Source organism: Heterodontus francisci, chromosome 2, assembly GCF_036365525.1.
Source record: "Heterodontus francisci isolate sHetFra1 chromosome 2, sHetFra1.hap1, whole genome shotgun sequence".
Lineage (NCBI taxonomy): Eukaryota > Metazoa > Chordata > Chondrichthyes > Heterodontiformes > Heterodontidae > Heterodontus > Heterodontus francisci.
Window position 1 is genome coordinate 70,859,444 of NC_090372.1, and position 26,239 is coordinate 70,885,682.

The 26,239-nt window shown below is 48.0% G+C and overlaps 1 protein-coding gene across 2 annotated transcripts in view; it reads right to left on the reverse strand.

Annotated features, from left to right (window-relative positions):
- The window catches only part of gsdmeb (gasdermin Eb), a 71,651-nt gene extending 45,493 nt beyond the window's left edge, over positions 1-26,158 (reverse strand). Inside the window, exons 1-2 of one of the 2 annotated variants that reach the window (XM_068058913.1) lie at positions 26,071-26,158; positions 1,139-1,370 (exon numbers count right to left, since the gene is read on the reverse strand). In XM_068058913.1, the coding sequence (XP_067915014.1) occupies positions 1,139-1,349 (211 nt within the window). In that variant the 5' untranslated portion in view covers positions 1,350-1,370; positions 26,071-26,158. Of the gene's footprint in view, positions 1-1,138; positions 1,371-25,781; positions 26,042-26,070 lie in introns of those variants that run through there. The other variant, XM_068058921.1, reaches the window with a different exon arrangement.
- Positions 26,159-26,239: the final 81 nt, after the last annotated feature.

Here is a 26,239-nt window from a genome sequence, read left to right on the forward strand (position 1 = left end):
ACTTTGAGAAATGGACTGGACATTTTTTGCTTACAGTTCTATCACTCCTAGCCATAGGGAGAGAAATGTGTCAATCACCTGTCAACGGAATATTTTGAACTGACTTCCAATGTATATGGCATGTCTAATCGCACCCATCATTAATCAAATTTCTCCTTCTACCTCATTAGAGTACGAGAATAGCATGAAAAGAACAAATCAGCACTTTACACGTTTTAAACCAGCTGATCAATACATATTTCAGCCCATTCTCCTCAGAGAATAATAATCATGGCAAGTTTTTTTTTTACACAGCATTTATTCTGTTTTTTTGCTGTGAATGAAATGAAGGCCTCAAACAGAGACCAAAATGTTACATCAGGCCAGAGGCCCCATCCACTGGCAGAAAAAGCCAGTGGCGCTTCCACCTCCACCGGGACTGGAAGCAACGCTGTGATTTTACGTTGCCAGCCAATCAGTGCACCAGCAGCTCTTCAGTCCCAGCAGCACCACCAGACGTGGTGGCCATTGCTGGGACTGCATCCAGCCAGGACCGGCAACATGGGAGAGGCCCCGGAATACAGTTAAGTGTGTGGGGCCTTGCTGGGGACAATCGGCTGGGCCCTGGCGAGGTGGGAGTCACTCGAGAGAGGCGGGGGTACTCCAGTGGGGATAGCTTGTGCCGCAGTGGGGGACCCCCCCCCCCCACCATTGGGCACAGGCTGCTCGATCAGGAGGGCCACCACAGCCCGCCAGGAGGCTGGCAGGTTTTGCTGGGCCGCCATATGAACTACTAAACAGCCCACCCGCCACTGGTAATATACCAGCGTGGGTGGGAGGAGGAGGTCCTTAAGTGGCAATTAATTGGCCACTTAAAGGCCTTAATTGGCCTGGGGTGGGCAGGCCGTTTGTCACTTCTGCTGCCGCTCATAAAATTGTAGCAAGGGCGGGAAAGCAACGAGAACTGCACCCCCCACTCCCACTCGATTTTACGTCCCCTCCCCACCCACCCCCCCACCCCGACCTCCAGCCTGCTCTTATGGGGGGAATAAAATTCCAGTCAGAAAGTGTGCAGTCATAGAAAGGCCTCACTACCATCATGCTTGAACTTTTACTAAGTTTCTGCAATGTGTACTTATAAGTGAACCAAAATGCATACCAGATTTGATGGGTGCATCACCAGTCAATATATCTTGGAGGCTAAATGAAGAAGGATAATATTTTGACTTCTGCCAGAACCATCCCTTCTTCTTCTTTATTACCAGGTTCAGAAGCTGCAGTTTATCAGAATCATTCAGGCTGCTAACAGGAATCAGGTCACCGCTGCTTTCAATCTGCTTTACAAAACTGCTGGTTGCCTTTGCAAACATCTTCAGGAATTAACCATAAGCCTAAGAAATAAACATGATTTAGTCTATGGTGACAAGTGTTTGAATTATTAACACCAACTTTAGGTAACATAACAAGCAAATTGTTGGAGCTGCGGGCTGACAAGTCCCCAGGTCCTGATGGACTTCATCCTAGGGGCTTAAAAGAAGTAAATACTGAGATAGCTGATGCATTGGTTTTAATTTTCCAAAGTTCCCTAGATTTGGAGAAGGTTCCATTAGATCGGAAAATAGCCAATGTAACTCCTTTATTCAAAAAGGGAGGGAGACAGAAAGCAGGAAACTTAGAAAAATTCAAGGTAATCAGGCACAGTCAATATGGTCTTGTGAAAGGGAAATCATGTTTAACCAAGTTATTGGAGTTCTATGAAGAAGTAACATGTGCTGTGAATAAAGGAGAACCAGTGGATGTACTGTACTTAGATTTCCAGAAGGCATTTGATAAGATGCCACATCACAGGTTATTGTGGAAAATAAAAGCTCATGGTGTCGGGGGTACAATTCTGGCATGAATAGAAGATTGGTTACCTAACAGGAAACAGAGTAGGCATAAATGGTTGGCAACATGTAAGGAGTGGTGTGCCACAGGGATCAGTGCTGGGGCCTCAACTTTTTACAATTTCTATAAATGACTTGGAAGAAGAAACCAAAGGTATGGTTGCTAAATTTGCTGATGTCAAAGATAGGTAGGAAAGTAAGTTGTGAAGAGGACATAAGGAGGCTATAAAGGGATATAGATAGGTTAAGTGAGTGGGCAAAGATCTGGAAAATGGAGTGTAATGTGGGAAAATGTGAAATTGTCCATTTTGGCAGGAAGAATAAAAAAGAAGCATATTATCTAAATGGTGGAGATTGCAGAGCTCTGGGTATCTGAGTGCATGAATCGCAAAAGGTTAGTATGCAGGTACAGCACGTAATTAGGAAAGCTAATAGGATGTTATCATTTATTGCAAGGGGAATTGAATACAAAAGTATGGAGGTTATGCTTCAGTTATACAGGTCATTGGTGAGATCACATCTGGAGTACCATGTACAGTATGGGTTTCCTTTTTTAAGGAAGGATGTAAATGCAAAGGAAGCAATTCAGAGAAGGTTTACTAAACTAACACCTGGAATGTGCGGGTTGTCTTATGAGGAAAGGTTAGACAGGCTAGGCTTGTATCTGCTGGAGTTTAGAAGAGTAGGAGGTGACTTGATTGAAATATATAAGATTCTGAAGGGTCTTGACAGAGTGGATGTGGAAAGGATGTCTCCTCTTATGGGAGAATCTGTTTAAAAATAAGGGGTCGCGCATTTAAGACAGAGATGATAAGAAATGTTTTTCTCTCAGAGTCGTGAGTCTTTGAAACTCTTCCTGGAAAGGCGATGGAAGCAGAGTCTTTGAATATTTTTAAGGGGTCAATAGATTCTTGATAAGCAAGGGTGAAAGGTTATTGGGGGTAGGTGGGAATGCAGAGTTGTGGTTACAATCAGCCATGATCTTATTAAATGGCGGAGCAGGCTTGAGGGGCCTACTCCTGCTCCTAATTTGTATGATCGTATTACTAGCTGTTTTACAATTGTAATGCTATAAAGCTACTCACATTTGCAAAATACACTACTGTCCCAAATTAACCTTTGAACATTCACGTTCCTATACAAAGACTGAAATACAATCAGTTTATCTTTATGAGGCTATTAAAGGACAATGTCTTAATGTGGATGCAGCAGCTATTGCATTTTTCAAAAAAAAAAAATCATTGGCAAGAAGCAACTAAATCCACAATAGTCTTTTGATTCAGTCGAAGCTGGAAAATGCAACAAGTGCTGCTAGAATTGTAAAAGCAACTCAGATCATGGTTCATGACATTATACACTTTTTATTTTACTTTATTTTTTTTACATGCACAGGTCATGTAGAACCAGGGTTTCTAGAATTCTTTGGCAACTCAAAACTAATTTCTGTGGCAAGCTCAACAAAATTCAGCAACATGCAACTGCACATTCTGCAGCATGGTTATCAGGTTTGGGAAGGCAGACATTTCAATACAATAAATATTCTTAAAATACCTCATTCAGATGTGGATATTTAAAAATAGTCTTTCAATAATATTTTTGTATTTGATAGAGCAATGCAGTTTTGAAAAATCGGGTGCCTTAAGATGCATAGAAGTCGATTACTCTTTGTGGTTGACTCTTAAAAATGCCCTCTGTAATGGCCACTCAGTTCAAGGAAAATTAATGAATAAAAAAAAACTACATCAGAACCCATCGGTTCACTAACGTCTTTGAGGGAAGGAAATCTACCATCCTTACCTGGTCTGGCCCACATGCAACTCCCAACCCACAGCGGTTAACTCCTAAATGCCCTCTGAAATGGCCTAGCAAGCCACTCGGTTGTATCAAACCGCAATGAGGTTTAAGAAAAGGAATAAAGCCGGAAGGACAACCCGGCATAGACGTAGACACTGGAAACGGCAACGGCAAGCCCAGCTCTGTTGACTCTGCAAAGGCCTCCTTACTAACATCTGGGGGTTTGTGCCAAAATTGGGAGAACTGTCCCATAGACTAGTCAAGCAATAGTCTGACATAGCCATACTCACGGAATCATGCTTTACAAACAATGTCCCAGACACAACCATCACCAGGTATGTCCTGTCCCACCTGCAGGAGGGAGCTGCCCTGGGGGTCCTCAACATTGACACCAGACCTCATGAAGTCTCATGGCATCAGGTCAAACATGGGCAAGGAAACCCCCTGATGATTACCACTCACTGCAACCCCCCTACCCCACCCCCCTCAGTAGCACCACTACTGACCGAGTTGGCAGAGTCCTAAAGGACATAACTGCTAGACTGGGTCTGCGGCAGGTGGTGAGGGAACCAACAAGAGGGAAAAATCTACTTGACCTCATCCTCACCAATCTACCTGTTGTAGATGCATCTGTCGATAATAGTATTGGCAGGAGTGACCACCGCATAGTCTTTGTGGAGACGAAGTCCTGTCTTCACACTGAGGATACCTACCATTGAGTTGTGTAGTCTTACCACAGTGCTAAATGGGATAGATTTCGAACAAATCTAGCAACTCAAAACTGGGAATTCATGAGGCACTGTGGACCATCAGCAGGAGAATTGTATTCAACCACAGTCTGTAACCTCCTGACCCGACATAACCCCCACTCTACCATTACCAGCAAGCCAGGCGACCAACCCTGATTCAATGAAGAGTGCAGAAGGGCATGCCAACAGAAGCACTAGGCATATCTAAAAATGAGGTGTCAGCCTGGTGAAGCTACAAGACAGGACTACTTGCTTGCCAAACAGAAGCAGCATGTGATAGGCAGGGCTAAGCGATTCCACAACCAACAGATCAGATCTAAACTCTGCAGTCCTGCCACATCCAGTCGTGAATGATGGTGGACAATTAAACAACTAACGGGACGACGAGTTTCCACAAATATCCCCATTCTCAACAGTGAGGGAACCCAAACATCAGTGCAAAAGACAAGGCTGAAGCATTTGCAACCACCTTCAGCCAGAAGTGCCGAGTGGATGTCTCCCGCAACACAAATGCCAGTCTTCAGCCAATCTGATTCACTCCACGTGATATCAAGAAATGGCTGAAGACACTGGATACAGCAAAGACTATGGGCACTGGATACTACAAAGGCTATGAGCCCTGCCAACAATCCGGCAATAGTACTGAAGATTTGTGTTCCAGAACTAGCCGCACCCCTACCCAAGTGTTCCAGTACAGCTACAACACTGGCATCTACCCGGTAATGTGTAATATTGCCCAGGTATATCCTATGCACAAAAAGCAGGACAAATCCAACCCAGCCAATTAACGCCCTATCAGGCTACTCTCAATCATCAGCAAAGTGATGGAAGGGGTTTTTGACAGTGCTATCAAGCAGCACTTGCTCAGCAATAACCTGTTCACTGATGCTCAGTTTGGGTTCCACCAAGGCTAGTCAACTCCTGACCTCATTACAGCCTTGGTCCAAACATGGACAAACAGCTGAACTCCAGAGGTGAGGTGAGAGTGACTGCCCTTGACATCAAGGTAGCATTTGACCGAGTGTGGCATCAAGGAGACCTAGTAAAACTAGAGTAAATGGGAATCAGGAGGAAAACTCTCCGCTGGCTGGTCATACCTAGTGCAACAGAAGATGGTTGTGGTTGTTGGAGGCCAATCATCTCAGTCCCAGGACATCACTGCAGGAGTTCCTCAGGGCAGTATCCTCAGCCCAACCATCTTCAGCTCCTTCATCAATGTCCTTCCCTCCATTATAAGGGCAGAAGTGGGGATGTTCGTTATTGATTGCACAATGTTCATCACCATTCGCAACTCCTCAGATACTGAAGCAGCCCATGTCCAGATGCTACAAGACCTGGGCAACATCCAGGCTTGGGCTGATAAGTGACAAGTAACATTTGTGCCACACAAGTGCTAGGCAATGACCATCTCAAACAAGACAGAATCTAACCATCTTCCCTTGATGTTCGATGGCATTACCATCACTGAATCCCCCACTATCAACATTCTGGGGGTTACCATTGACCAGAAACTGAACTGGACCAGCCACATAAATATTGTGGGTACAGGAGCAGGTCAAAGGCTGGGAATTCTGCAGAAAGTAACTCACCTCCTGTCTCCCCAATACCTGTCTACCATCTATGAGGCACAAGTCAGGAGTGTAATGGAATACTCTACACTTGCCTGGATGAGTGCAGCTCCAACAACACTTAAGATATTCGACACCATCCAGGACAAAGCAGCCTTGCTTGACTGGCACCCCATCTACAAACATTCACTCCCTCCACCACCGATACACAGTGGCAGGAGTGTATACCATCTACAAGATGCACTGCAGCAACCCACCAAGGTTCCATTTACAGCACCTTCCAAACCCACAAACTCTACCACCTAGAAGGACAAGGGCAGCAGATTCATGGGAACACCACACCTGCAAGTTTGCCTCCAAGCCACACACCATCCTGGAACTATATTGCCGTTCCTTCACTGTCGCTGGATCAAATTCCTGGAACTCTCTTCCTAACAGCACTGTTGGTGTACCTACACCCAAAGGACTGCAGCAGTTCAGGAAGGCAGGTCACCACCACCTTCTCAAGGGCAATTAGGGATGGATAATAAATGCTGGCCTTGCCAGCGACGCCCACATCCCATGAACAAAAAAAAATGTCATTTTCAGTAATAGCTACTGTTTCACTGTTAGGTCTCACCTAACCTTACTGGTGGCTTTTTGTCTAAGGTTCTGGTATTTAGAACATCATATTCTCAAGTACAGTGAGCAGTGCCTGCATTCCCCAGACTAGGAAATGCAATTGGTAAATGCAGAGAAGTTTAAGATAGAGATTGCATTCAGAACTCCTGCAAACATAGCTAATCAGATAGCTGAAATCAATTTGGTAATTTTGAGAGGACTGCTGAGCAGTTAAATTACACAAAGTTTGAAGTACGCACAGATTAATACAAGCTGGAAAGAGGTGGGGATGGATCGAATCATCTTGGAACACCAGATATTCATTTCAATACAATTACAACAGAAAAATGATCCAGAGGAAAGAAAAATGATGGACAAAACAGTTGGAAGATTCTGTTGTAGTTTCTACAGCCACAGAATTGCAGATCATTTGGTGTCTTAGGTATAACACAGGTTAGAGAGATGACTTTCAACGTGCCACCAATTTCTGAAATCCTCTAGTGCTGTAAATACCCTGTAATAATCCAGCATCATCTCCCACAACAACCACCCAATTACTTGAGTAAAGCATTCCGTTTAGTACCAAATTTAAGGCAGTTTTCCTTTGTGGTATCAGACATACTAGAAACTGGGTTGTAACAGCTCCAACTAATTCCAATTGTCACAAAAGTGTCCTTTATGCCAAATGATGATTTTTAATCCAGCGGCTGAAAATTCAAATTGAAAAATAACAGAGACTAAAAGTGACTTGATGCTTCCAGCTAAAGATGGCAACCCCAATTTGCATCACTGTATATTCCTATCCATTGAGATGGAGACACCATGTCTGCAAAGACCTATCAAGGACAATCACTTAGGGAATCTGAGTGAACCACATATACTGTTCCCATTAGCTAAGCATCAAGGCAATCACTTGAGGTATTCAAGTGGTGGAGATAAACCACTAAACCTAATCACTTGAACAATGGGACCCTAGCTGTGAGAAGGGAATTCCTAGACATGGACCAATTAAGTTTCGAGGGGGAATAATGACCACGCTTGAATCACTGGGTGACAGTCATGTGACAGGTCCACCCTTCATGTGCTTAAGCTTCTGCTTTCTCTGCAGTAAGGAGATAAGCAGCTAGGTGTCAACAATAATAGACCCGAGTGGGGTCCCTCCTTCCTCCCTCTCTCTCTCTCTCCCCAACCTACCTCGCAAGCTTTGAACCCTGTTTGCTAATCATGACCACCCAGGGATATCCATGCTGCACACAATAACTCCTTGAAGGAAATCAACCCTGCACTACTGTCTTCAGGAGAACAGCCAAATCAGCCAACTACATCTTGAAATCGGAAGCATTGCGACCACCAAATTCAGCCTGAAGCCAGCCACATCACCAACCTCCACAGGCTGAATATCACTTTTATTTCTCTGGGCTCTATCTTTGATCAATCTATCCTTCCGCGGCTCTAACCTATTTGTGCTTGTGTGTGAACATCGAGTATGTGTGTGTGTGTGTGTGTGTGTGTGTGTGTGCGTGAAACAGAGCATATTTTATTATTTTACTTAGATCAGTTTAAGTATAATAAAGCTAACCTCTTTCTTTGCTAAACTCAAGAAAACCCGTCCGATTGGTTCTTTTTTATGATCACAGCCTATAAACAGTTAAACATACATTGAATTGGCAAGTATATCCTTTTCAAAAAAGTAACCTGTTGCGGTCAAACAAGGAGGGGAACCATTTAACCCCTCCTCACCTGATCGTAACACAACTAAGAAATTCATATAACTCAAACTATATGTATTTTATCGGTTCTATTTTGCTTGGATTTGAACACAAATCCCATACAGAACAAGAAGTGATACTTATCCAGTTGTGGACTGGACTGTGTCCAGATACTTCTAAACTCACTGTTCTGATTTGTAAACTGGAAGTCCATGGTTTCCTTTTATTTCAGTGGCACTATTCTAGAGCACATAAAGGAGAAGAACTTAGAGTGCTAGTGGATAGATCACTGAGGGCAATGGCAGGTTGCAGCAGTAGCAAAGAGAGCTAATACATTTTTGGCCAATACAGCTAGAGAAATTAGAGCACAAATCTCAGGAAGCGTTTGACAGACTGCTTAATTGGTCTCAACTGCAATACCCTGTAGGGTGCTGGTCACTGTATTGAGAAAGACACCCAGAGGAAATAGAGATTTTTTTTTAAATCATGGATGGGCAGCTGTGACCTGTTGCTTGCAATTCCTGCACCATGTGGGAACTTCAGGACATTTCATGTGTCTTGAGGACGACATGTTTAGGAAGTGTCTCCAGCTGCTTCAGCTCAAGCTCAGGATTACAGAGCTTGAGAAGCAGCTGGAGTCACTGCGGAGCATCGGGGAGGATGAGAGTTTCCTAGATCATATGTTCCAGGAGGTGGTCACCCCACAGGCAGACCAGAGTTCAAGATAATAGCTGGGTGGCCATCCAGAAAAGTAGGAAGAGGCAGGAGGCTTCAGGGTATATGCCACTCTCAAAATGGTACTCAGCTTTGGAGACTGCTGGGAGTGATGACACATTGAAGGGGTACAGTCCAGACCAATGGGCAAGGGACTGCACAGCAGGGTACAGCAAAGAGCAGAAATGTAGTTATTATAGGAGATTCCATAGTTACGGGTACAGACAGGCATTTCTGTAACCATAATCATGGTGTGTTGCCTCCCTGGTGCCAGGGTAAAAGACATCACGGAGAGAGTGCAGAATATTCTGCAGGGGGAAAGGGAGTGAGCCAGAAGCTGTGGTGCACATCAGTGCCAAAAACATAGAAAGAGCAAGTATTGAGGTCCTACAGTCAGTCAGATTTTCAGGAGCTAGGGAGGAAGTTAAAAAATAGGACCTCGAAGGAAGCAATCTCTGGATTACTCCCAGTGCCACACGCTACTGAGTGTAGAAATAGGAAGATAGGAAGAATCAATGCATGATTTGAGACATGATGCATTAGGGAGGGCTTCAGATTCTTGGGGACACTAACACCAGCTCTAAGGCAGGCGGCACCTATTCCAAAGGAAAAGGTTGCAGTTTAACAGGATTGGGAGCAATTTGCTCGTAGGGTCACTGGTATGGTTGGGGAGGGTTTAAATGAAATTGGCACAGGAAGGGCACCAGCATATAGAAGTAGTAAAGAGGAATAAGCTGCATAAAGGAGTGAGAGTGTTGGATAGTTCTAAAGGAGGAATTAGTACCATATTAGATAGGAGCAGACTGAGAAGAACTATAAGGAGTACAAAAACAGGTTTACAATGCATGTATGTAAATGCACAAAGTGTAGCAAATAAGGTTAGTGAGCTACAAGCACAAATACCTGTGTGGGAATAGGATATCATTGCAAGAAAAGAAACATGATTTGAAAATGGTGAGGACTGGGCACTTAATATCCATGGATACAAATTCTGAAAAGATAGGGAAGGAAAAGGGGAGGTGGGTGGCACTACTGATTAGGGAAGACATTACAGTGTTGGCTATAGGAGGATGCCCTTCAGGGGTCAAGACAGAATCCATTTGGTTAGAGTTGAGAAGCAAAAAGGGCATGATCATGTTACTGGGGGTATTCTATAGGCCTCCAAAAGTGAAAGAAAGATAAAGGTGAAAATCTGTAGGGAAATCACAGAGATATGCAAGAAATATAGAGTGGTGATACTGGGGGGGCTTTAGTTACCCAAATATTGATTGGGATAATGTTAGAGTAAAGAGTAAGGACGGGGAGGAATTTCTGAAATATGTTCAGGAGAACTTCCTTTACCAGTACGTTCTCAGATCAACTAAGAAGGAGACATTGCTGGATCTGGTGCTGGGAAATGAGGTGGGCCAAGTGGACTAAGTGTCTGTGGGGAACACTTGGGTAAGAGTGATCATTTTTCAATAAGATTAGTAATGGAGAAGACTTTTTTCTCTACTTGTCCAGTCTCTTCCCATCAACATTCATGACTCTTCCAATGCCCTCCATCACTTTAACGGCTTCCAATTTCCTGGCCCTAACCATCTCCTCTTCACCATGGAATGTCCAATCTCTCTGCACCTCCATCCCCCACCAGGATAGTCTTAGGATTCTCCAGTTCTTACTCGAACAGAGGCCCAACCAATCTCAATCCTCTACCACACTTCTCTGCCTATCTGAACTCGTTCTCACATTGAACAACTTCAACTCAATTCACTTCCTCCAAATAAAAGCTGTTGCTATGGGTACCCACATGGGTCCTAGCTATGCCTGCCATTTTGTGGATACATGGAACATTTCTTGTCCTAGTCCTACCCAGGCCCCCTCCCTCATCTCTTTTTCCGGTACATTAATGACTGTATTGGTGCTGCTCCCTGTTCTCGACCTGAACTCGAAAACTCATCAACTTTGTTTCCAATTTCCACCCTTCTCTCACCTTCACATGGTCCATCTCCGACTCTTCCCTTCCCTTCCTCAACTTCTCAGCCTCCATTTCGAGGCTTAGGCTATCAACAAATACTCACAAGTCTACTACCTCCCACAGCTACCTTGACGACACTTCCTCACACCATGATTCCTGTAAGGACTCCATTAGATACTCCCAGTTTCTCCATCGCATCTGTTCTGATAAGGAAACCTTCCACACCAGTGCTTCTGAGATGTCTTCCTTTTTGCTCAACTCCCCTCTACTGTAGTCAACAGGGCCCTTGGCCATGTCCGTTCCATTTCCCATACTTCTGCTCTCACCCCTTCCCCTCCCTCCCAGAACCACCTACCACCCCACCAGCCTCTGTATTCAACGGATCATCCTCTGCCATTTCCACCACCTCCAACATGATGCCGCCACCAAACGCATCTACTCCTCCCCTTTCAGCATTCTGAAGGGACCGTTCCCTCCATGACACCCTGGTCCACTCCTCAATTACCCCCAACACCCAATCCGCTTTCCAGTGCGCCTTTCCATGCAATCATAGGATATGCAAAACCTGCCCTTTTATCTCCTCTCTCCTCGCTGTCCAAGGCCCCAAACACTCCTTCCAGGTGAAAGAGCGATTTAATTGTACTTTTTCAATTCAGTACAATATACACACTGCTTACAATGTGGTCTGCTCCACACTGGGGAGACCAAACGCAGATTGGGTGACTGCTTTGCGGAACACAACCATGACCCAGAGCCTGTCATTTTAATTCTCTACCTTCCTCTCCCACTGACCTCACTGTTCTCAGCCTACTGCAATCTTCCAATGAATTCAACATAAACTCTAGGAACAGCACCTCATATTTCGATTAGGCACTTTACAGCCTTCCAGACTCAACACTGAGTTTAACAATTTCAGAGCATAAACTCTGCCCACATTTTGTTTTCTTTTCTTTGCATGTTTCGGTCTTACTCTTGTTTTTACTTTTGGACAGCAGCTGCTTATCACTATCATTCACACCTTCGCAAGACACATCTTTTGTTTCTTTTCTTGCCCCATTACCACTCCCTTTGGCCCTGCAAAACTAACTCTTTTGTCATTTTAAGCTCTCTTTGTCTTCCACCCTACCACAGACCTTACTGTTTATTCTTTTTCCCAGCCTCCCCCATTTCACCTGTTTGGAATCTATGACATTTCTAACCTTTGCCAGTTCTGATGAAAAGTCATCGACCTGAAATGTTAACTCTGTTTCTCTCTCCACAGATGCTGCCAGACCTGCTGAGTATTTCCAGCAATTTCTGTCTTTAATTCAGGAGTGATCTTATATGTCCTTTATAGAATCTTAAAGGGAACACAGAAGATTAAAAATGTTTGACCATGAGATTCTACAAGAGGGCATAGCCTCAAACTTAGAAGAGGGAAATTGAAGAGACAGCCATGCAGCGGGTGGTTTATGTACATAAAGGGAGGCAATAGGGGACTGATAATGTTACAAATTTAAGAACAAGCTGCATAAATGCTTGTCAAAAATATGATAAAGGGGTAAATAAGTATCAGTTATATTTCCTAGTCAATCGGAACAGCTAGATGGACCATAATTGCCAGTGTTAAATTGTACTTGTTAAAAGAAACTGGTGCAAAATTGATGGTTTTCTTTAATGCACTTTAAAATATTCAGTTTAACATATTTTGGGTATATCCTGCCTGCTAATACTGTAAATCATGCGATGGAGGACTCAGAATTATGGAGATATTGTTTAATATTGCTTCAATTATTAATTGTTGATTGTAATTACACACAAAAAAGGCCAATTCTTCTGAGGTGAGAGACAGTAGAATTTAATAAAAGCTCCGTTTAAATTAAGTGGCACTTTTTACTTAATTAAATAATATTCCATGCTATGAAACAATCATTTGACTATATTAGTGTGGCTTAATATAACTTTCCATCCATGGCTTATCTAGAACAATAAATTAATGATCAAATTGTTTTAATATTTGAATTATATTTCATATATTTGGCACTCATGTTTTTCAAAAATATATCAAGTAGTAATGATTTTGTTTCCATTGTTAATTGAAGTAATTAATTTAGGTAAAAGTAATGTAATTTTTTGCTGTGATGCCTCAAGTTTTGTATCAATATATTAAGTGATGAAACCATTCAAGTAAATGAATGCAGCTTAGTTTTGATTGCAGCCAGGATTTAGTTGTTGATAAATCACACTTAATAAATAGTATTTCCTTGCATAAAGTAATGATGAAACAAAGTCAAATATTTCAAGGAATCAATGATCCCAAAGTGCTGAGGCCACTGCAATGGCAGAGGTTCACAACGATAAAACAGGTTCATTTTCTGATCGTAATATCTCTACTAACCATGTTGAAAAGCAAAGAATTATTTCACTTTCAGTTTAAGGTGACTAAAGGCTAAGGAAATGCTTGACAATTAGATGGCTTCCAATCTTTGATGGAGCCTTCAAACTGCTATCCATGCAATACCAAAATAATAATGATTAACAAGGACCAATTAGATATGATTACTGTGAAACACGCAGATGAAAATCGTCAATCATACCATTAGCACAGACCAATCAAATGTGACAACAGATCTTTTTTTAAAAAGTCTAACAATAAGACTTGAAATTAATTTAGTAAAGAAAGCATTAAGGTGTAATCTTCCAATTTCTCTGACACCACATATTTGAAGCTACACCCATAGCTCAAGCCTGAACATCACCCGCTGCCCCAACATTATTTCATTTTGATTTTGGACTATCGATTAACAAAATTGAGGCTCATGGAATAGGTGGTCAGTGTCCAATTGGATAAAAAAAGACTTAAGGATAGAAAACAGCGAGTCATGGTAAATGATTGTTTTTCAGACTGGAGGATGGTAGACAGTGGTGTTCCCCAAGGGTCAGTGCTGGGACCACTGTTTTCTTTGCCATATATAAAATGACTTGGATCTTGGAATACAAAGTAGAATTTCAAAATTTACCAATGATACCAAACTTGGAGGAGTGACAAACAATTAGGATGATACAAACTGCCTGCAACAGGACATAGATAGGCTAGCAGAATGGGAAGACAAGTGGCAAATGAAATTGAATATAGACAAGTGTGAGGTGATGCATTTTGGCAGATGGGATAGGGTGAGGCAATATAGACATAATGGCACAATTTTAAAGAGTGTGCAGGAACAGAGGGACCTGGGGAAGCATCTGCATCAATCTTCAAAGGTGGCAGGACAAATCGAGAGAGTGGTTAGCAAAGCATATGGGATCTTGGGCTTCATAAATAGAGGCTTTGAGTACAAAAGCAGGGAAGTTATGCCAAAAGTCTATAAAGCTCTGGTTAGACCCTAACTAGAGTATTGCATCCACCTGTGGTCACCAGACTTTAGGAAGGATGTGAGGGTCCTTGAGAGGGTGCAGGGGAGGTTAAAAAGAATGTTTCCAGGGATGGGGGATTTTAGGTACAAGGTTAGGTTGGAGAAGCTGGAGTTATTCTCCCTGGAGTAAAGGAGATTGAGGGGAGATTTGATAGAGGTGTACAAGATGATGACAGACTTAGTTAAGTTAGACAAGGAAAAACTGTTCCCATTAACTCGTGGCACAAGGACTAGGAGACACCAATGGAAGGTTTTGGGCAAGAGATGCAGGAGGACATGAGGAAGCACTTTTTTACGCAGCGAATGGTAATGACCTGGAACTTGCTGCCCACGAGGGTGGTGGAAGTGGAGACAATCAATGACTTCAAAAGGAAACTGGTTAGCCTCTTGAAGGAAATAAACTTGCAGGGTTATGGGATTCGAGTGGGGGAGTTGGACTGACTGGATTGCTCTGCGGAGAGCCAGCATGGACTCGATGGGCTGATGGTTCCTTCTATGACTCGGAAAAAAGTGACAACGCAGACTTTCATTATCCTTTCTCAAACCGTTACTGTATTATTAAAATGCAAGAAACAAAAAACACACATTCAGCTTAGCAAGCCCATTCCTTCTACTTAAAGCAGGGGGGCCAAGCTTTTCACATGATGGGCCATATTACAATTTTTATGCTGCATAGGGGGCCAATGAGCAAATTTCAGAAAGGTAAAGGTCCCCGTCTCTCTGTGCTCACCCTACCCTTCCCCACAACGTCTCTCCGTACTCAACGCCCCCCCCCCCCCCCACAACGTCTCTCCGTACTCAACCCCCCCCCACCCCCCCACACAGTCTCTCCATGCTCACTCCCCCCCAGTCATAGAGTCAAACAGCACAGAAACAGGCCCTTCGGCCCACCACGTCCATGCCGACCATAATGCCTATCTATACTAATCCCACCTGCCTGCATTAATTCCATAATCCCTCAATGCCTTGCTCATTCAAGTACCTGTCCAGATGCCTCTTAAATGTTGCTACTGTTCCTGCCTCCACCACCTCCTCAGGCAACTCATTCCAGATACCCACTATTCTTTGTGTGAAAAATTTACCCCTTTAAACCTCCTCCCTCTCATCTTAAATCTATGCCCTCTAGTTTTAGTCACCCCTACCATGGGAAACAGACTCTGGATATCTACCCTATCTATGCCTCTCATAATTTTATATACCTCTATCATGTTCCCTCTCAGCCTCCTACGCTCCAGGGAAAACAGACCCAACCTATCCAATCTCTCTTTATAACGCAAGCCCTCCAAACCAGGCAACATCCTTGTGAATCTTTTCTGCACCCTCTCTAGCTTAATCACATCTTTCCTGCAGTCTCTCCTTGCTCCCCCCTCCCCCGCAGTCTCTCCTTGCTCCCCCCTCCCCCGCAGTCTCTCCTTGCTCCCCCCTCCCCCGCAGTCTCTCCTTGCTCCCCCCTCCCCCGCAGTCTCTCCTTGCTCCCCCCTCCCCCGCAGTCTCTCCTTGCTCCCCCCTCCCCCGCAGTCTCTCCTTGCTCCCCCCTCCCCCGCAGTCTCTCCTTGCTCCCCCCTCCCCCGCAGTCTCTCCTTGCTCCCCCCTCCCCCGCAGTCTCTCCTTGCTCCCCCCTCCCCCGCAGTCTCTCCTTGCTCCCCCCTCCCCCGCAGTCTCTCCTTGCTCCCCCCTCCCCCGCAGTCTCTCCTTGCTCCCCCCTCCCCCGCAGTCTCTCCTTGCTCCCCCCTCCCCCGCAGTCTCTCCTTGCTCCCCCCTCCCCCGCAGTCTCTCCTTGCTCCCCCCTCCCCCGCAGTCTCTCCTTGCTCCCCCCTCCCCCGCAGTCTCTCCTTGCTCCCCCCTCCCCCGCAGTCTCTCCTTGCTCCCCCCTCCCCCGCAGTCTCTCCTTGCTCCCCCCTCCCCCGCAGTCTCTCCTTGCTCCCCCCTCCCCCGCAGTCTCTCCTTGCTCCCCCCTCCCCCGCAGTCTCTCCTTGCTCCCCCCTCCCCCGCAGTCTCTCCTTGCTCCCCCCTCCCCCGCAGTCTCTCCTTGCTCCCCCCTCCCCCGCAGTCTCTCCTTGCTCCCCCCTCCCCCGCAGTCTCTCCTTGCTCCCCCCTCCCCCGCAGTCTCTCCTTGCTCCCCCCTCCCCCGCAGTCTCTCCTTGCTCCCCCCTCCCCCGCAGTCTCTCCTTGCTCCCCCCTCCCCCGCAGTCTCTCCTTGCTCCCCCCTCCCCCGCAGTCTCTCCTTGCTCCCCCCTCCCCCGCAGTCTCTCCTTGCTCCCCCCTCCCCCGCAGTCTCTCCTTGCTCCCCCCTCCCCCGCAGTCTCTCCTTGCTCCCCCCTCCCCCGCAGTCTCTCCTTGCTCCCCCCTCCCCCGCAGTCTCTCCTTGCTCCCCCCTCCCCCGCAGTCTCTCCTTGCTCCCCCCTCCCCCGCAGTCTCTCCTTGCTCCCCCCTCCCCCGCAGTCTCTCCTTGCTCCCCCCTCCCCCGCAGTCTCTCCTTGCTCCCCCCTCCCCCGCAGTCTCTCCTTGCTCCCCCCTCCCCCGCAGTCTCTCCGTGCTCACCCTTCCCCCGCAGTCTCTCCGTGCTCACCCTTCCCCCAGTCTCTCCGTGCTCACCCTTCCCCCAGTCTCTCCGTGCTCACCCTTCCCCCAGTCTCTCCGTGCTCACCCTTCCCCCAGTCTCTCCTTGCTCACCCTTCCCCCAGTCTCTCCTTGCTCACCCTTCCCCCAGTCTCTCCTTGCTCACCCTTCCCCCAGTCTCTCCTTGCTCACCCTTCCCCCAGTCTCTCCTTGCTCACCCTTCCCCCAGTCTCTCCTTGCTCACCCTTCCCCCAGTCTCTCCTTGCTCACCCTTCCCCCAATCTCTCCTTGCTCACCCTTCCCCCAATCTCTCCTTGCTCACCCTTCCCCCAATCTCTCCTTGCTCACCCTTCCCCCAATCTCTCCTTGCTCACCCTTCCCCCAATCTCTCCTTGCTCACCCTTCCCCCAATCTCTCCTTGCTCACCCTTCCCCCAATCTCTCCTTGCTCACCCTTCCCCCAATCTCTCCTTGCTCACCCTTCCCCCAATCTCTCCTTGCTCACCCTTCCCCCAATCTCTCCTTGCTCACCCTTCCCCCAATCTCTCCTTGCTCACCCTTCCCCCAATCTCTCCTTGCTCACCCTTCCCCCAATCTCTCCTTGCTCACCCTTCCCCCAATCTCTCCTTGCTCACCCTTCCCCCAATCTCTCCTTGCTCACCCTTCCCCCAATCTCTCCTTGCTCACCCTTCCCCCAATCTCTCCTTGCTCACCCTTCCCCCAATCTCTCCTTGCTCACCCTTCCCCCAATCTCTCCTTGCTCACCCTTCCCCCAATCTCTCCTTGCTCACCCTTCCCCCAATCTCTCCTTGCTCACCCTTCCCCCAATCTCTCCTTGCTCACCCTTCCCCCAATCTCTCCTTGCTCACCCTTCCCCCAATCTCTCCTTGCTCACCCTTCCCCCAATCTCTCCTTGCTCACCCTTCCCCCAATCTCTCCTTGCTCACCCTTCCCCCAATCTCTCCTTGCTCACCCTTCCCCCAATCTCTCCTTGCTCACCCTTCCCCCAATCTCTCCTTGCTCACCCTTCCCCCAATCTCTCCTTGCTCACCCTTCCCCCAATCTCTCCTTGCTCACCCTTCCCCCAATCTCTCCTTGCTCACCCTTCCCCCAATCTCTCCTTGCTCACCCTTCCCCCAATCTCTCCTTGCTCACCCTTCCCCCAATCTCTCCTTGCTCACCCTTCCCCCAATCTCTCCTTGCTCACCCTTCCCCCAATCTCTCCTTGCTCACCCTTCCCCCAATCTCTCCTTGCTCACCCTTCCCCCAATCTCTCCTTGCTCACCCTTCCCCCAATCTCTCCTTGCTCACCCTTCCCCCAATCTCTCCTTGCTCACCCTTCCCCCAATCTCTCCTTGCTCACCCTTCCCCCAATCTCTCCTTGCTCACCCTTCCCCCAATCTCTCCTTGCTCACCCTTCCCCCAATCTCTCCTTGCTCACCCTTCCCCCAATCTCTCCTTGCTCACCCTTCCCCCAATCTCTCCTTGCTCACCCTTCCCCCAATCTCTCCTTGCTCACCCTTCCCCCAATCTCTCCTTGCTCACCCTTCCCCCAATCTCTCCTTGCTCACCCTTCCCCCAATCTCTCCTTGCTCACCCTTCCCCCAATCTCTCCTTGCTCACCCTTCCCCCAATCTCTCCTTGCTCACCCTTCCCCCAATCTCTCCTTGCTCACCCTTCCCCCAATCTCTCCTTGCTCACCCTTCCCCCAATCTCTCCTTGCTCACCCTTCCCCCAATCTCTCCTTGCTCACCCTTCCCCCAATCTCTCCTTGCTCACCCTTCCCCCAATCTCTCCTTGCTCACCCTTCCCCCAATCTCTCCTTGCTCACCCTTCCCCCAATCTCTCCTTGCTCACCCTTCCCCCAATCTCTCCTTGCTCACCCTTCCCCCAATCTCTCCTTGCTCACCCTTCCCCCAATCTCTCCTTGCTCACCCTTCCCCCAATCTCTCCTTGCTCACCCTTCCCCCAATCTCTCCTTGCTCACCCTTCCCCCAATCTCTCCTTGCTCACCCTTCCCCCAATCTCTCCTTGCTCACCCTTCCCCCAATCTCTCCTTGCTCACCCTTCCCCCAATCTCTCCTTGCTCACCCTTCCCCCAATCTCTCCTTGCTCACCCTTCCCCCAATCTCTCCTTGCTCACCCTTCCCCCAATCTCTCCTTGCTCACCCTTCCCCCAATCTCTCCTTGCTCACCCTTCCCCCAATCTCTCCTTGCTCACCCTTCCCCCAATCTCTCCTTGCTCACCCTTCCCCCAATCTCTCCTTGCTCACCCTTCCCCCAATCTCTCCTTGCTCACCCTTCCCCCAATCTCTCCTTGCTCACCCTTCCCCCAATCTCTCCTTGCTCACCCTTCCCCCAATCTCTCCTTGCTCACCCTTCCCCCAATCTCTCCTTGCTCACCCTTCCCCCAATCTCTCCTTGCTCACCCTTCCCCCAATCTCTCCTTGCTCACCCTTCCCCCAATCTCTCCTTGCTCACCCTTCCCCCAATCTCTCCTTGCTCACCCTTCCCCCAATCTCTCCTTGCTCACCCTTCCCCCAATCTCTCCTTGCTCACCCTTCCCCCAATCTCTCCTTGCTCACCCTTCCCCCAATCTCTCCTTGCTCACCCTTCCCCCAATCTCTCCTTGCTCACCCTTCCCCCAATCTCTCCTTGCTCACCCTTCCCCCAATCTCTCCTTGCTCACCCTTCCCCCAATCTCTCCTTGCTCACCCTTCCCCCAATCTCTCCTTGCTCACCCTTCCCCCAATCTCTCCTTGCTCACCCTTCCCCCAATCTCTCCTTGCTCACCCTTCCCCCAATCTCTCCTTGCTCACCCTTCCCCCAATCTCTCCTTGCTCACCCTTCCCCCAATCTCTCCTTGCTCACCCTTCCCCCAATCTCTCCTTGCTCACCCTTCCCCCAATCTCTCCTTGCTCACCCTTCCCCCAATCTCTCCTTGCTCACCCTTCCCCCAATCTCTCCTTGCTCACCCTTCCCCCAATCTCTCCTTGCTCACCCTTCCCCCAATCTCTCCTTGCTCACCCTTCCCCCAATCTCTCCTTGCTCACCCTTCCCCCAATCTCTCCTTGCTCACCCTTCCCCCAATCTCTCCTTGCTCACCCTTCCCCCAATCTCTCCTTGCTCACCCTTCCCCCAATCTCTCCTTGCTCACCCTTCCCCCAATCTCTCCTTGCTCACCCTTCCCCCAATCTCTCCTTGCTCACCCTTCCCCCAATCTCTCCTTGCTCACCCTTCCCCCAATCTCTCCTTGCTCACCCTTCCCCCAATCTCTCCTTGCTCACCCTTCCCCCAATCTCTCCTTGCTCACCCTTCCCCCAATCTCTCCTTGCTCACCCTTCCCCCAATCTCTCCTTGCTCACCCTTCCCCCAATCTCTCCTTGCTCACCCTTCCCCCAATCTCTCCTTGCTCACCCTTCCCCCAATCTCTCCTTGCTCACCCTTCCCCCAATCTCTCCTTGCTCACCCTTCCCCCAATCTCTCCTTGCTCACCCTTCCCCCAATCTCTCCTTGCTCACCCTTCCCCCAATCTCTCCTTGCTCACCCTTCCCCCAATCTCTCCTTGCTCACCCTTCCCCCAATCTCTCCTTGCTCACCCTTCCCCCAATCTCTCCTTGCTCACCCTTCCCCCAATCTCTCCTTGCTCACCCTTCCCCCAATCTCTCCTTGCTCACCCTTCCCCCAATCTCTCCTTGCTCACCCTTCCCCCAATCTCTCCTTGCTCACCCTTCCCCCAATCTCTCCTTGCTCACCCTTCCCCCAATCTCTCCTTGCTCACCCTTCCCCCAATCTCTCCTTGCTCACCCTTCCCCCAATCTCTCCTTGCTCACCCTTCCCCCAATCTCTCCTTGCTCACCCTTCCCCCAATCTCTCCTTGCTCACCCTTCCCCCAATCTCTCCTTGCTCACCCTTCCCCCAATCTCTCCTTGCTCACCCTTCCCCCAATCTCTCCTTGCTCACCCTTCCCCCAATCTCTCCTTGCTCACCCTTCCCCCAATCTCTCCTTGCTCACCCTTCCCCCAATCTCTCCTTGCTCACCCTTCCCCCAATCTCTCCTTGCTCACCCTTCCCCCAATCTCTCCTTGCTCACCCTTCCCCCAATCTCTCCTTGCTCACCCTTCCCCCAATCTCTCCTTGCTCACCCTTCCCCCAATCTCTCCTTGCTCACCCTTCCCCCAATCTCTCCTTGCTCACCCTTCCCCCAATCTCTCCTTGCTCACCCTTCCCCCAATCTCTCCTTGCTCACCCTTCCCCCAATCTCTCCTTGCTCACCCTTCCCCCAATCTCTCCTTGCTCACCCTTCCCCCAATCTCTCCTTGCTCACCCTTCCCCCAATCTCTCCTTGCTCACCCTTCCCCCAATCTCTCCTTGCTCACCCTTCCCCCAATCTCTCCTTGCTCACCCTTCCCCCAATCTCTCCTTGCTCACCCTTCCCCCAATCTCTCCTTGCTCACCCTTCCCCCAATCTCTCCTTGCTCACCCTTCCCCCAATCTCTCCTTGCTCACCCTTCCCCCAATCTCTCCTTGCTCACCCTTCCCCCAATCTCTCCTTGCTCACCCTTCCCCCAATCTCTCCTTGCTCACCCTTCCCCCAATCTCTCCTTGCTCACCCTTCCCCCAATCTCTCCTTGCTCACCCTTCCCCCAATCTCTCCTTGCTCACCCTTCCCCCAATCTCTCCTTGCTCACCCTTCCCCCAATCTCTCCTTGCTCACCCTTCCCCCAATCTCTCCTTGCTCACCCTTCCCCCAATCTCTCCTTGCTCACCCTTCCCCCAATCTCTCCTTGCTCACCCTTCCCCCAATCTCTCCTTGCTCACCCTTCCCCCAATCTCTCCTTGCTCACCCTTCCCCCAATCTCTCCTTGCTCACCCTTCCCCCAATCTCTCCTTGCTCACCCTTCCCCCAATCTCTCCTTGCTCACCCTTCCCCCAATCTCTCCTTGCTCACCCTTCCCCCAATCTCTCCTTGCTCACCCTTCCCCCAATCTCTCCTTGCTCACCCTTCCCCCAATCTCTCCTTGCTCACCCTTCCCCCAATCTCTCCTTGCTCACCCTTCCCCCAATCTCTCCTTGCTCACCCTTCCCCCAATCTCTCCTTGCTCACCCTTCCCCCAATCTCTCCTTGCTCACCCTTCCCCCAATCTCTCCTTGCTCACCCTTCCCCCAATCTCTCCTTGCTCACCCTTCCCCCAATCTCTCCTTGCTCACCCTTCCCCCAATCTCTCCTTGCTCACCCTTCCCCCAATCTCTCCTTGCTCACCCTTCCCCCAATCTCTCCTTGCTCACCCTTCCCCCAATCTCTCCTTGCTCACCCTTCCCCCAATCTCTCCTTGCTCACCCTTCCCCCAATCTCTCCTTGCTCACCCTTCCCCCAATCTCTCCTTGCTCACCCTTCCCCCAATCTCTCCTTGCTCACCCTTCCCCCAATCTCTCCTTGCTCACCCTTCCCCCAATCTCTCCTTGCTCACCCTTCCCCCAATCTCTCCTTGCTCACCCTTCCCCCAATCTCTCCTTGCTCACCCTTCCCCCAATCTCTCCTTGCTCACCCTTCCCCCAATCTCTCCTTGCTCACCCTTCCCCCAATCTCTCCTTGCTCACCCTTCCCCCAATCTCTCCTTGCTCACCCTTCCCCCAATCTCTCCTTGCTCACCCTTCCCCCAATCTCTCCTTGCTCACCCTTCCCCCAATCTCTCCTTGCTCACCCTTCCCCCAATCTCTCCTTGCTCACCCTTCCCCCAATCTCTCCTTGCTCACCCTTCCCCCAATCTCTCCTTGCTCACCCTTCCCCCAATCTCTCCTTGCTCACCCTTCCCCCAATCTCTCCTTGCTCACCCTTCCCCCAATCTCTCCTTGCTCACCCTTCCCCAATCTCTCCTTGCTCACCCTTCCCCCAATCTCTCCTTGCTCACCCCTCCCCCACACTGTCTCTCCTTGCTCACCCCCTCCCCCACACTGTCTCTCCTTGCTCACCCCCTCCCCCACTGTCTCTCCGTGCTCACCCCTCCCCCACAGTTTCTCCGTGCTCACCCCTCCCCCAGTGTCTCCGTGTTCACCCCTCCCCCAGTGTCTCCGTGTTCACCCCTCCCCCACACAATCTCTCCTTGCTCACCCTTCCCAGTCTCTCCGTGCTCACCCCCTCCCCCACACTGTCTCTCCGTGCTCACCTCCTCCACCCACCCCCCCCACTGACCCTCCCATGGGTCAGTGCCCCCGATTGACAGCAGCAGGATTGGCGGGCCCTACTGAAACCTTTGGCGGGTCGGATTCTGGCTGGAGGGCCATACGTTGGATAACCCAGACTTGAAGGATGATGAGCTCATACTGTTGTCCTATTTCAAAATTACTATATCAGCACCAGAATTCCTTTAGAGCACAGCAAGTCAGCGAGTGCCACATTTTTAAACTGGAGACTGTATGTAACAAATGGGCACACACCTCCTCCCCTCTCCTGAATGATTTCTGGCTGGGGTTTAATTCCACCGGCACTGATCACCCTTTGCTCCCATTTCCAAATTGCCACTCACACACAAACCTTTGCAGGATATTTGAGTGCAGGGGCATTACAACCAAGCCTGATCTTGTCTATATCCATGTCCATACACAAGCTTCCAGTAGGACTCATGGAATCAAAAATGATTAATTTCTCTTCAGGCCACTGTTCCCAACTGTAGTCCCCATTTTAAAAATCTTCATCCTTGTTTTCAAATCCCTCCACAGCCTTGCCCCTCCCCATTTCAGTAATTTCCTCCAGACCTCCTTCCTTCAGCTGCTGGCCCTCAGCTCTGGAATTCCCTCCTTAAACCTTCCTGCCATTCTTTTGCTCTTTCCTCCTTCAAGATACTCCTCCAAACCTCCGTCTTTGATCAAACTTTTCGTCATCTGGTCTAATACCTCCTTATGTGGCTTGGGGTCAAGTTGTGTTTGATGACGCTCCTATGAAACGTTTTGGGATGTTTTACTACGTTAAACGAACTATATTAATATACACAAGTTGCTGTTGTTGTTAAAGCATCCTTACGATTCCCCTGGCTGGGATCAGATAACTCTGAAGAGATGAAGTATTGAATCTGGAAGCTCCAATTTCTGTCTGGCTCAGATGTTCACTAGAGAAACTCACTGAGTCATCAACACTATGTTAAATATTTCACTATTTTCTGAATTGACTTTTGATAGGTTGGGGGGGGGGGGGGGGGGGGGAGGGGGGGGGGGGGGTGGAAATCAGACTCACTACAGTTAGAAAACTAACCATTTTGCTGAAATAAAATTAGAAGTAGAGCTCATTGTGTTAACTGATAATTTTCTCATTTTGCTTTAACCAATCCAATCCCACAGATATAAGCATTTTGTCTACACCGGATTGTGTTAACAAAGATTAACAATAGTTACCATTATCTTGTCAGCTAAACAGTAAACCTCTTTCAGCATCACAGTCCATGAGAACATGGGTAATGATAAAGCTAAATGGCAAGAGTTATTTAAATAGCATGTAGGCAGGGCCAGGCATATCTAATTATACTACAACTATTAATTCTCCCTAGCACATTTACACAGCAAGTCATTTGTCTTTGAGGACAACATTCAATGTTCCATAGCCATTTCAGTGATTTAATACAGCATACAGAAACTTAACTATTTACTTTAGAAAGTTTCAGTTATATTCCTGCAAATTTTGACCTGTACTAACTAAATATCTACCTACTGTTTATTTAAGGCCAAAGATTGTAAATTATATCCAATGCAATCAAATTAGACTTTATTTGCCACCCATTTGTTCCCCTCTTACCACAGTACTGATTTGTGTCCCTCATTTACAGGAATCTAGAGCAAACTGGATACAGATTCACAACGATGCAGAAACTGGTGTAATGTGATTACATTATTAAGTCCAGCACTGACTACACAACGCAGTGGCGTCCCAGTCTACTCCACTCCTGTGTCAAGTTAGGCCCTTACTCTTAATTCAGGCTGCACCACCAACAGTGCAAAGAGAAACCACATTATAACGTAAGAACACAAAAAATAGGAGCAGGAGTAGGCCATTTGGTCCCTCGAGCCTGCTCCACCCACCATTCAATAAGATCTGATCCTGGTCTCAACTCCACTTTCCTGCCTGTCCCCCGTGACCCTTCACTCTCTTGTAGATCAAAAACCTAACGCTGCAGCTGCAAGTGCGTTCAAAGAATGTCCAACGTGTTGTACCATGATGCTATCATTTAGGTTACCAAATCAAAACTGCATTCCATAATTTGTTAGTGAAATGTAACATTACTTTCTAAGCTATTAAGTTGCCCTTCTGCACAAGCAGAAGTTCTCAATACAGACAGTAAAGGATCAGGTTTGAATTATACTTTAACATGAAGTGATTCTAATGGAGGAATCACGACCACAATTAAAACAGAAAATGCTGGAAGTACTCAGCAGGTCAGGCAACATCTGTGGAGAGAAAAAACAGTTAATGTTGCAGGTCAGTGACCTTTTGTCAGACCCTATTTCAGATTTCCAGCATCCGCATTGTTTTGTTTTTGGATTCAGGATTACTACAAACCCGGTTTCGCATGCAGACCGTGTCGGGGGTGCGTTTACATTGTCCCCTGGTTTTGTTTTTTTAATCTGGTGTCTAACAAATCAATAGCAATCATTCTGTTCAACTTCTCTCGGAGACAAGTTGTGCCCGAATTCTGGGTGTGGTTCAAGCATCAGCCATGAAAAAAAACAAACAAAACTTCCTGAAACACACAGTCAGACAGAGAATTAACTACAAACAGATATTTGCTATTTCAGATCCGGAAATAAACCAACCGCTCGTTCTTAAAACTTAATTCAGTAAATACACAAAGGACGGTATTACGCAAGAAGAGTTGAAGACAGTTACATTTCTGAATGATGAAATCCTCCACCAAATGTGAGAGAAATCGAACAGAGCCGATTTTCCACTGACTGCTTTACCGCTAATTCTTTAGTATCAAAAAAAATCTTTCGCCGCTGAACGACCCAGTGTAGTTTCATACAGAAATAGCACAGCAGAATGCAGCCGCACCTCCCAAGAACATACACAAAAGCCGATAAAGCCTAAGGGGGAGTCAGTCGGACACTTGGCGACGTGGATCCACGACTAGCAACTACAAGCACTCATTCACTGGGACAGAAGAAGCAGCACCTACCTGAACTCAGCCCGCTGCAGTGGCACAGAGAGACCGGAGCACTGGTGCTTGTGTCCCGCCAATTGCAGTCTATGGGCGGGGCGAGATAGAATCATTATAATCATTACAGTACAAAAGGAAGCTCTCTGCAAGAGCAATTTAGCTAGTCCCACTCCACTGCCTGTTCCAA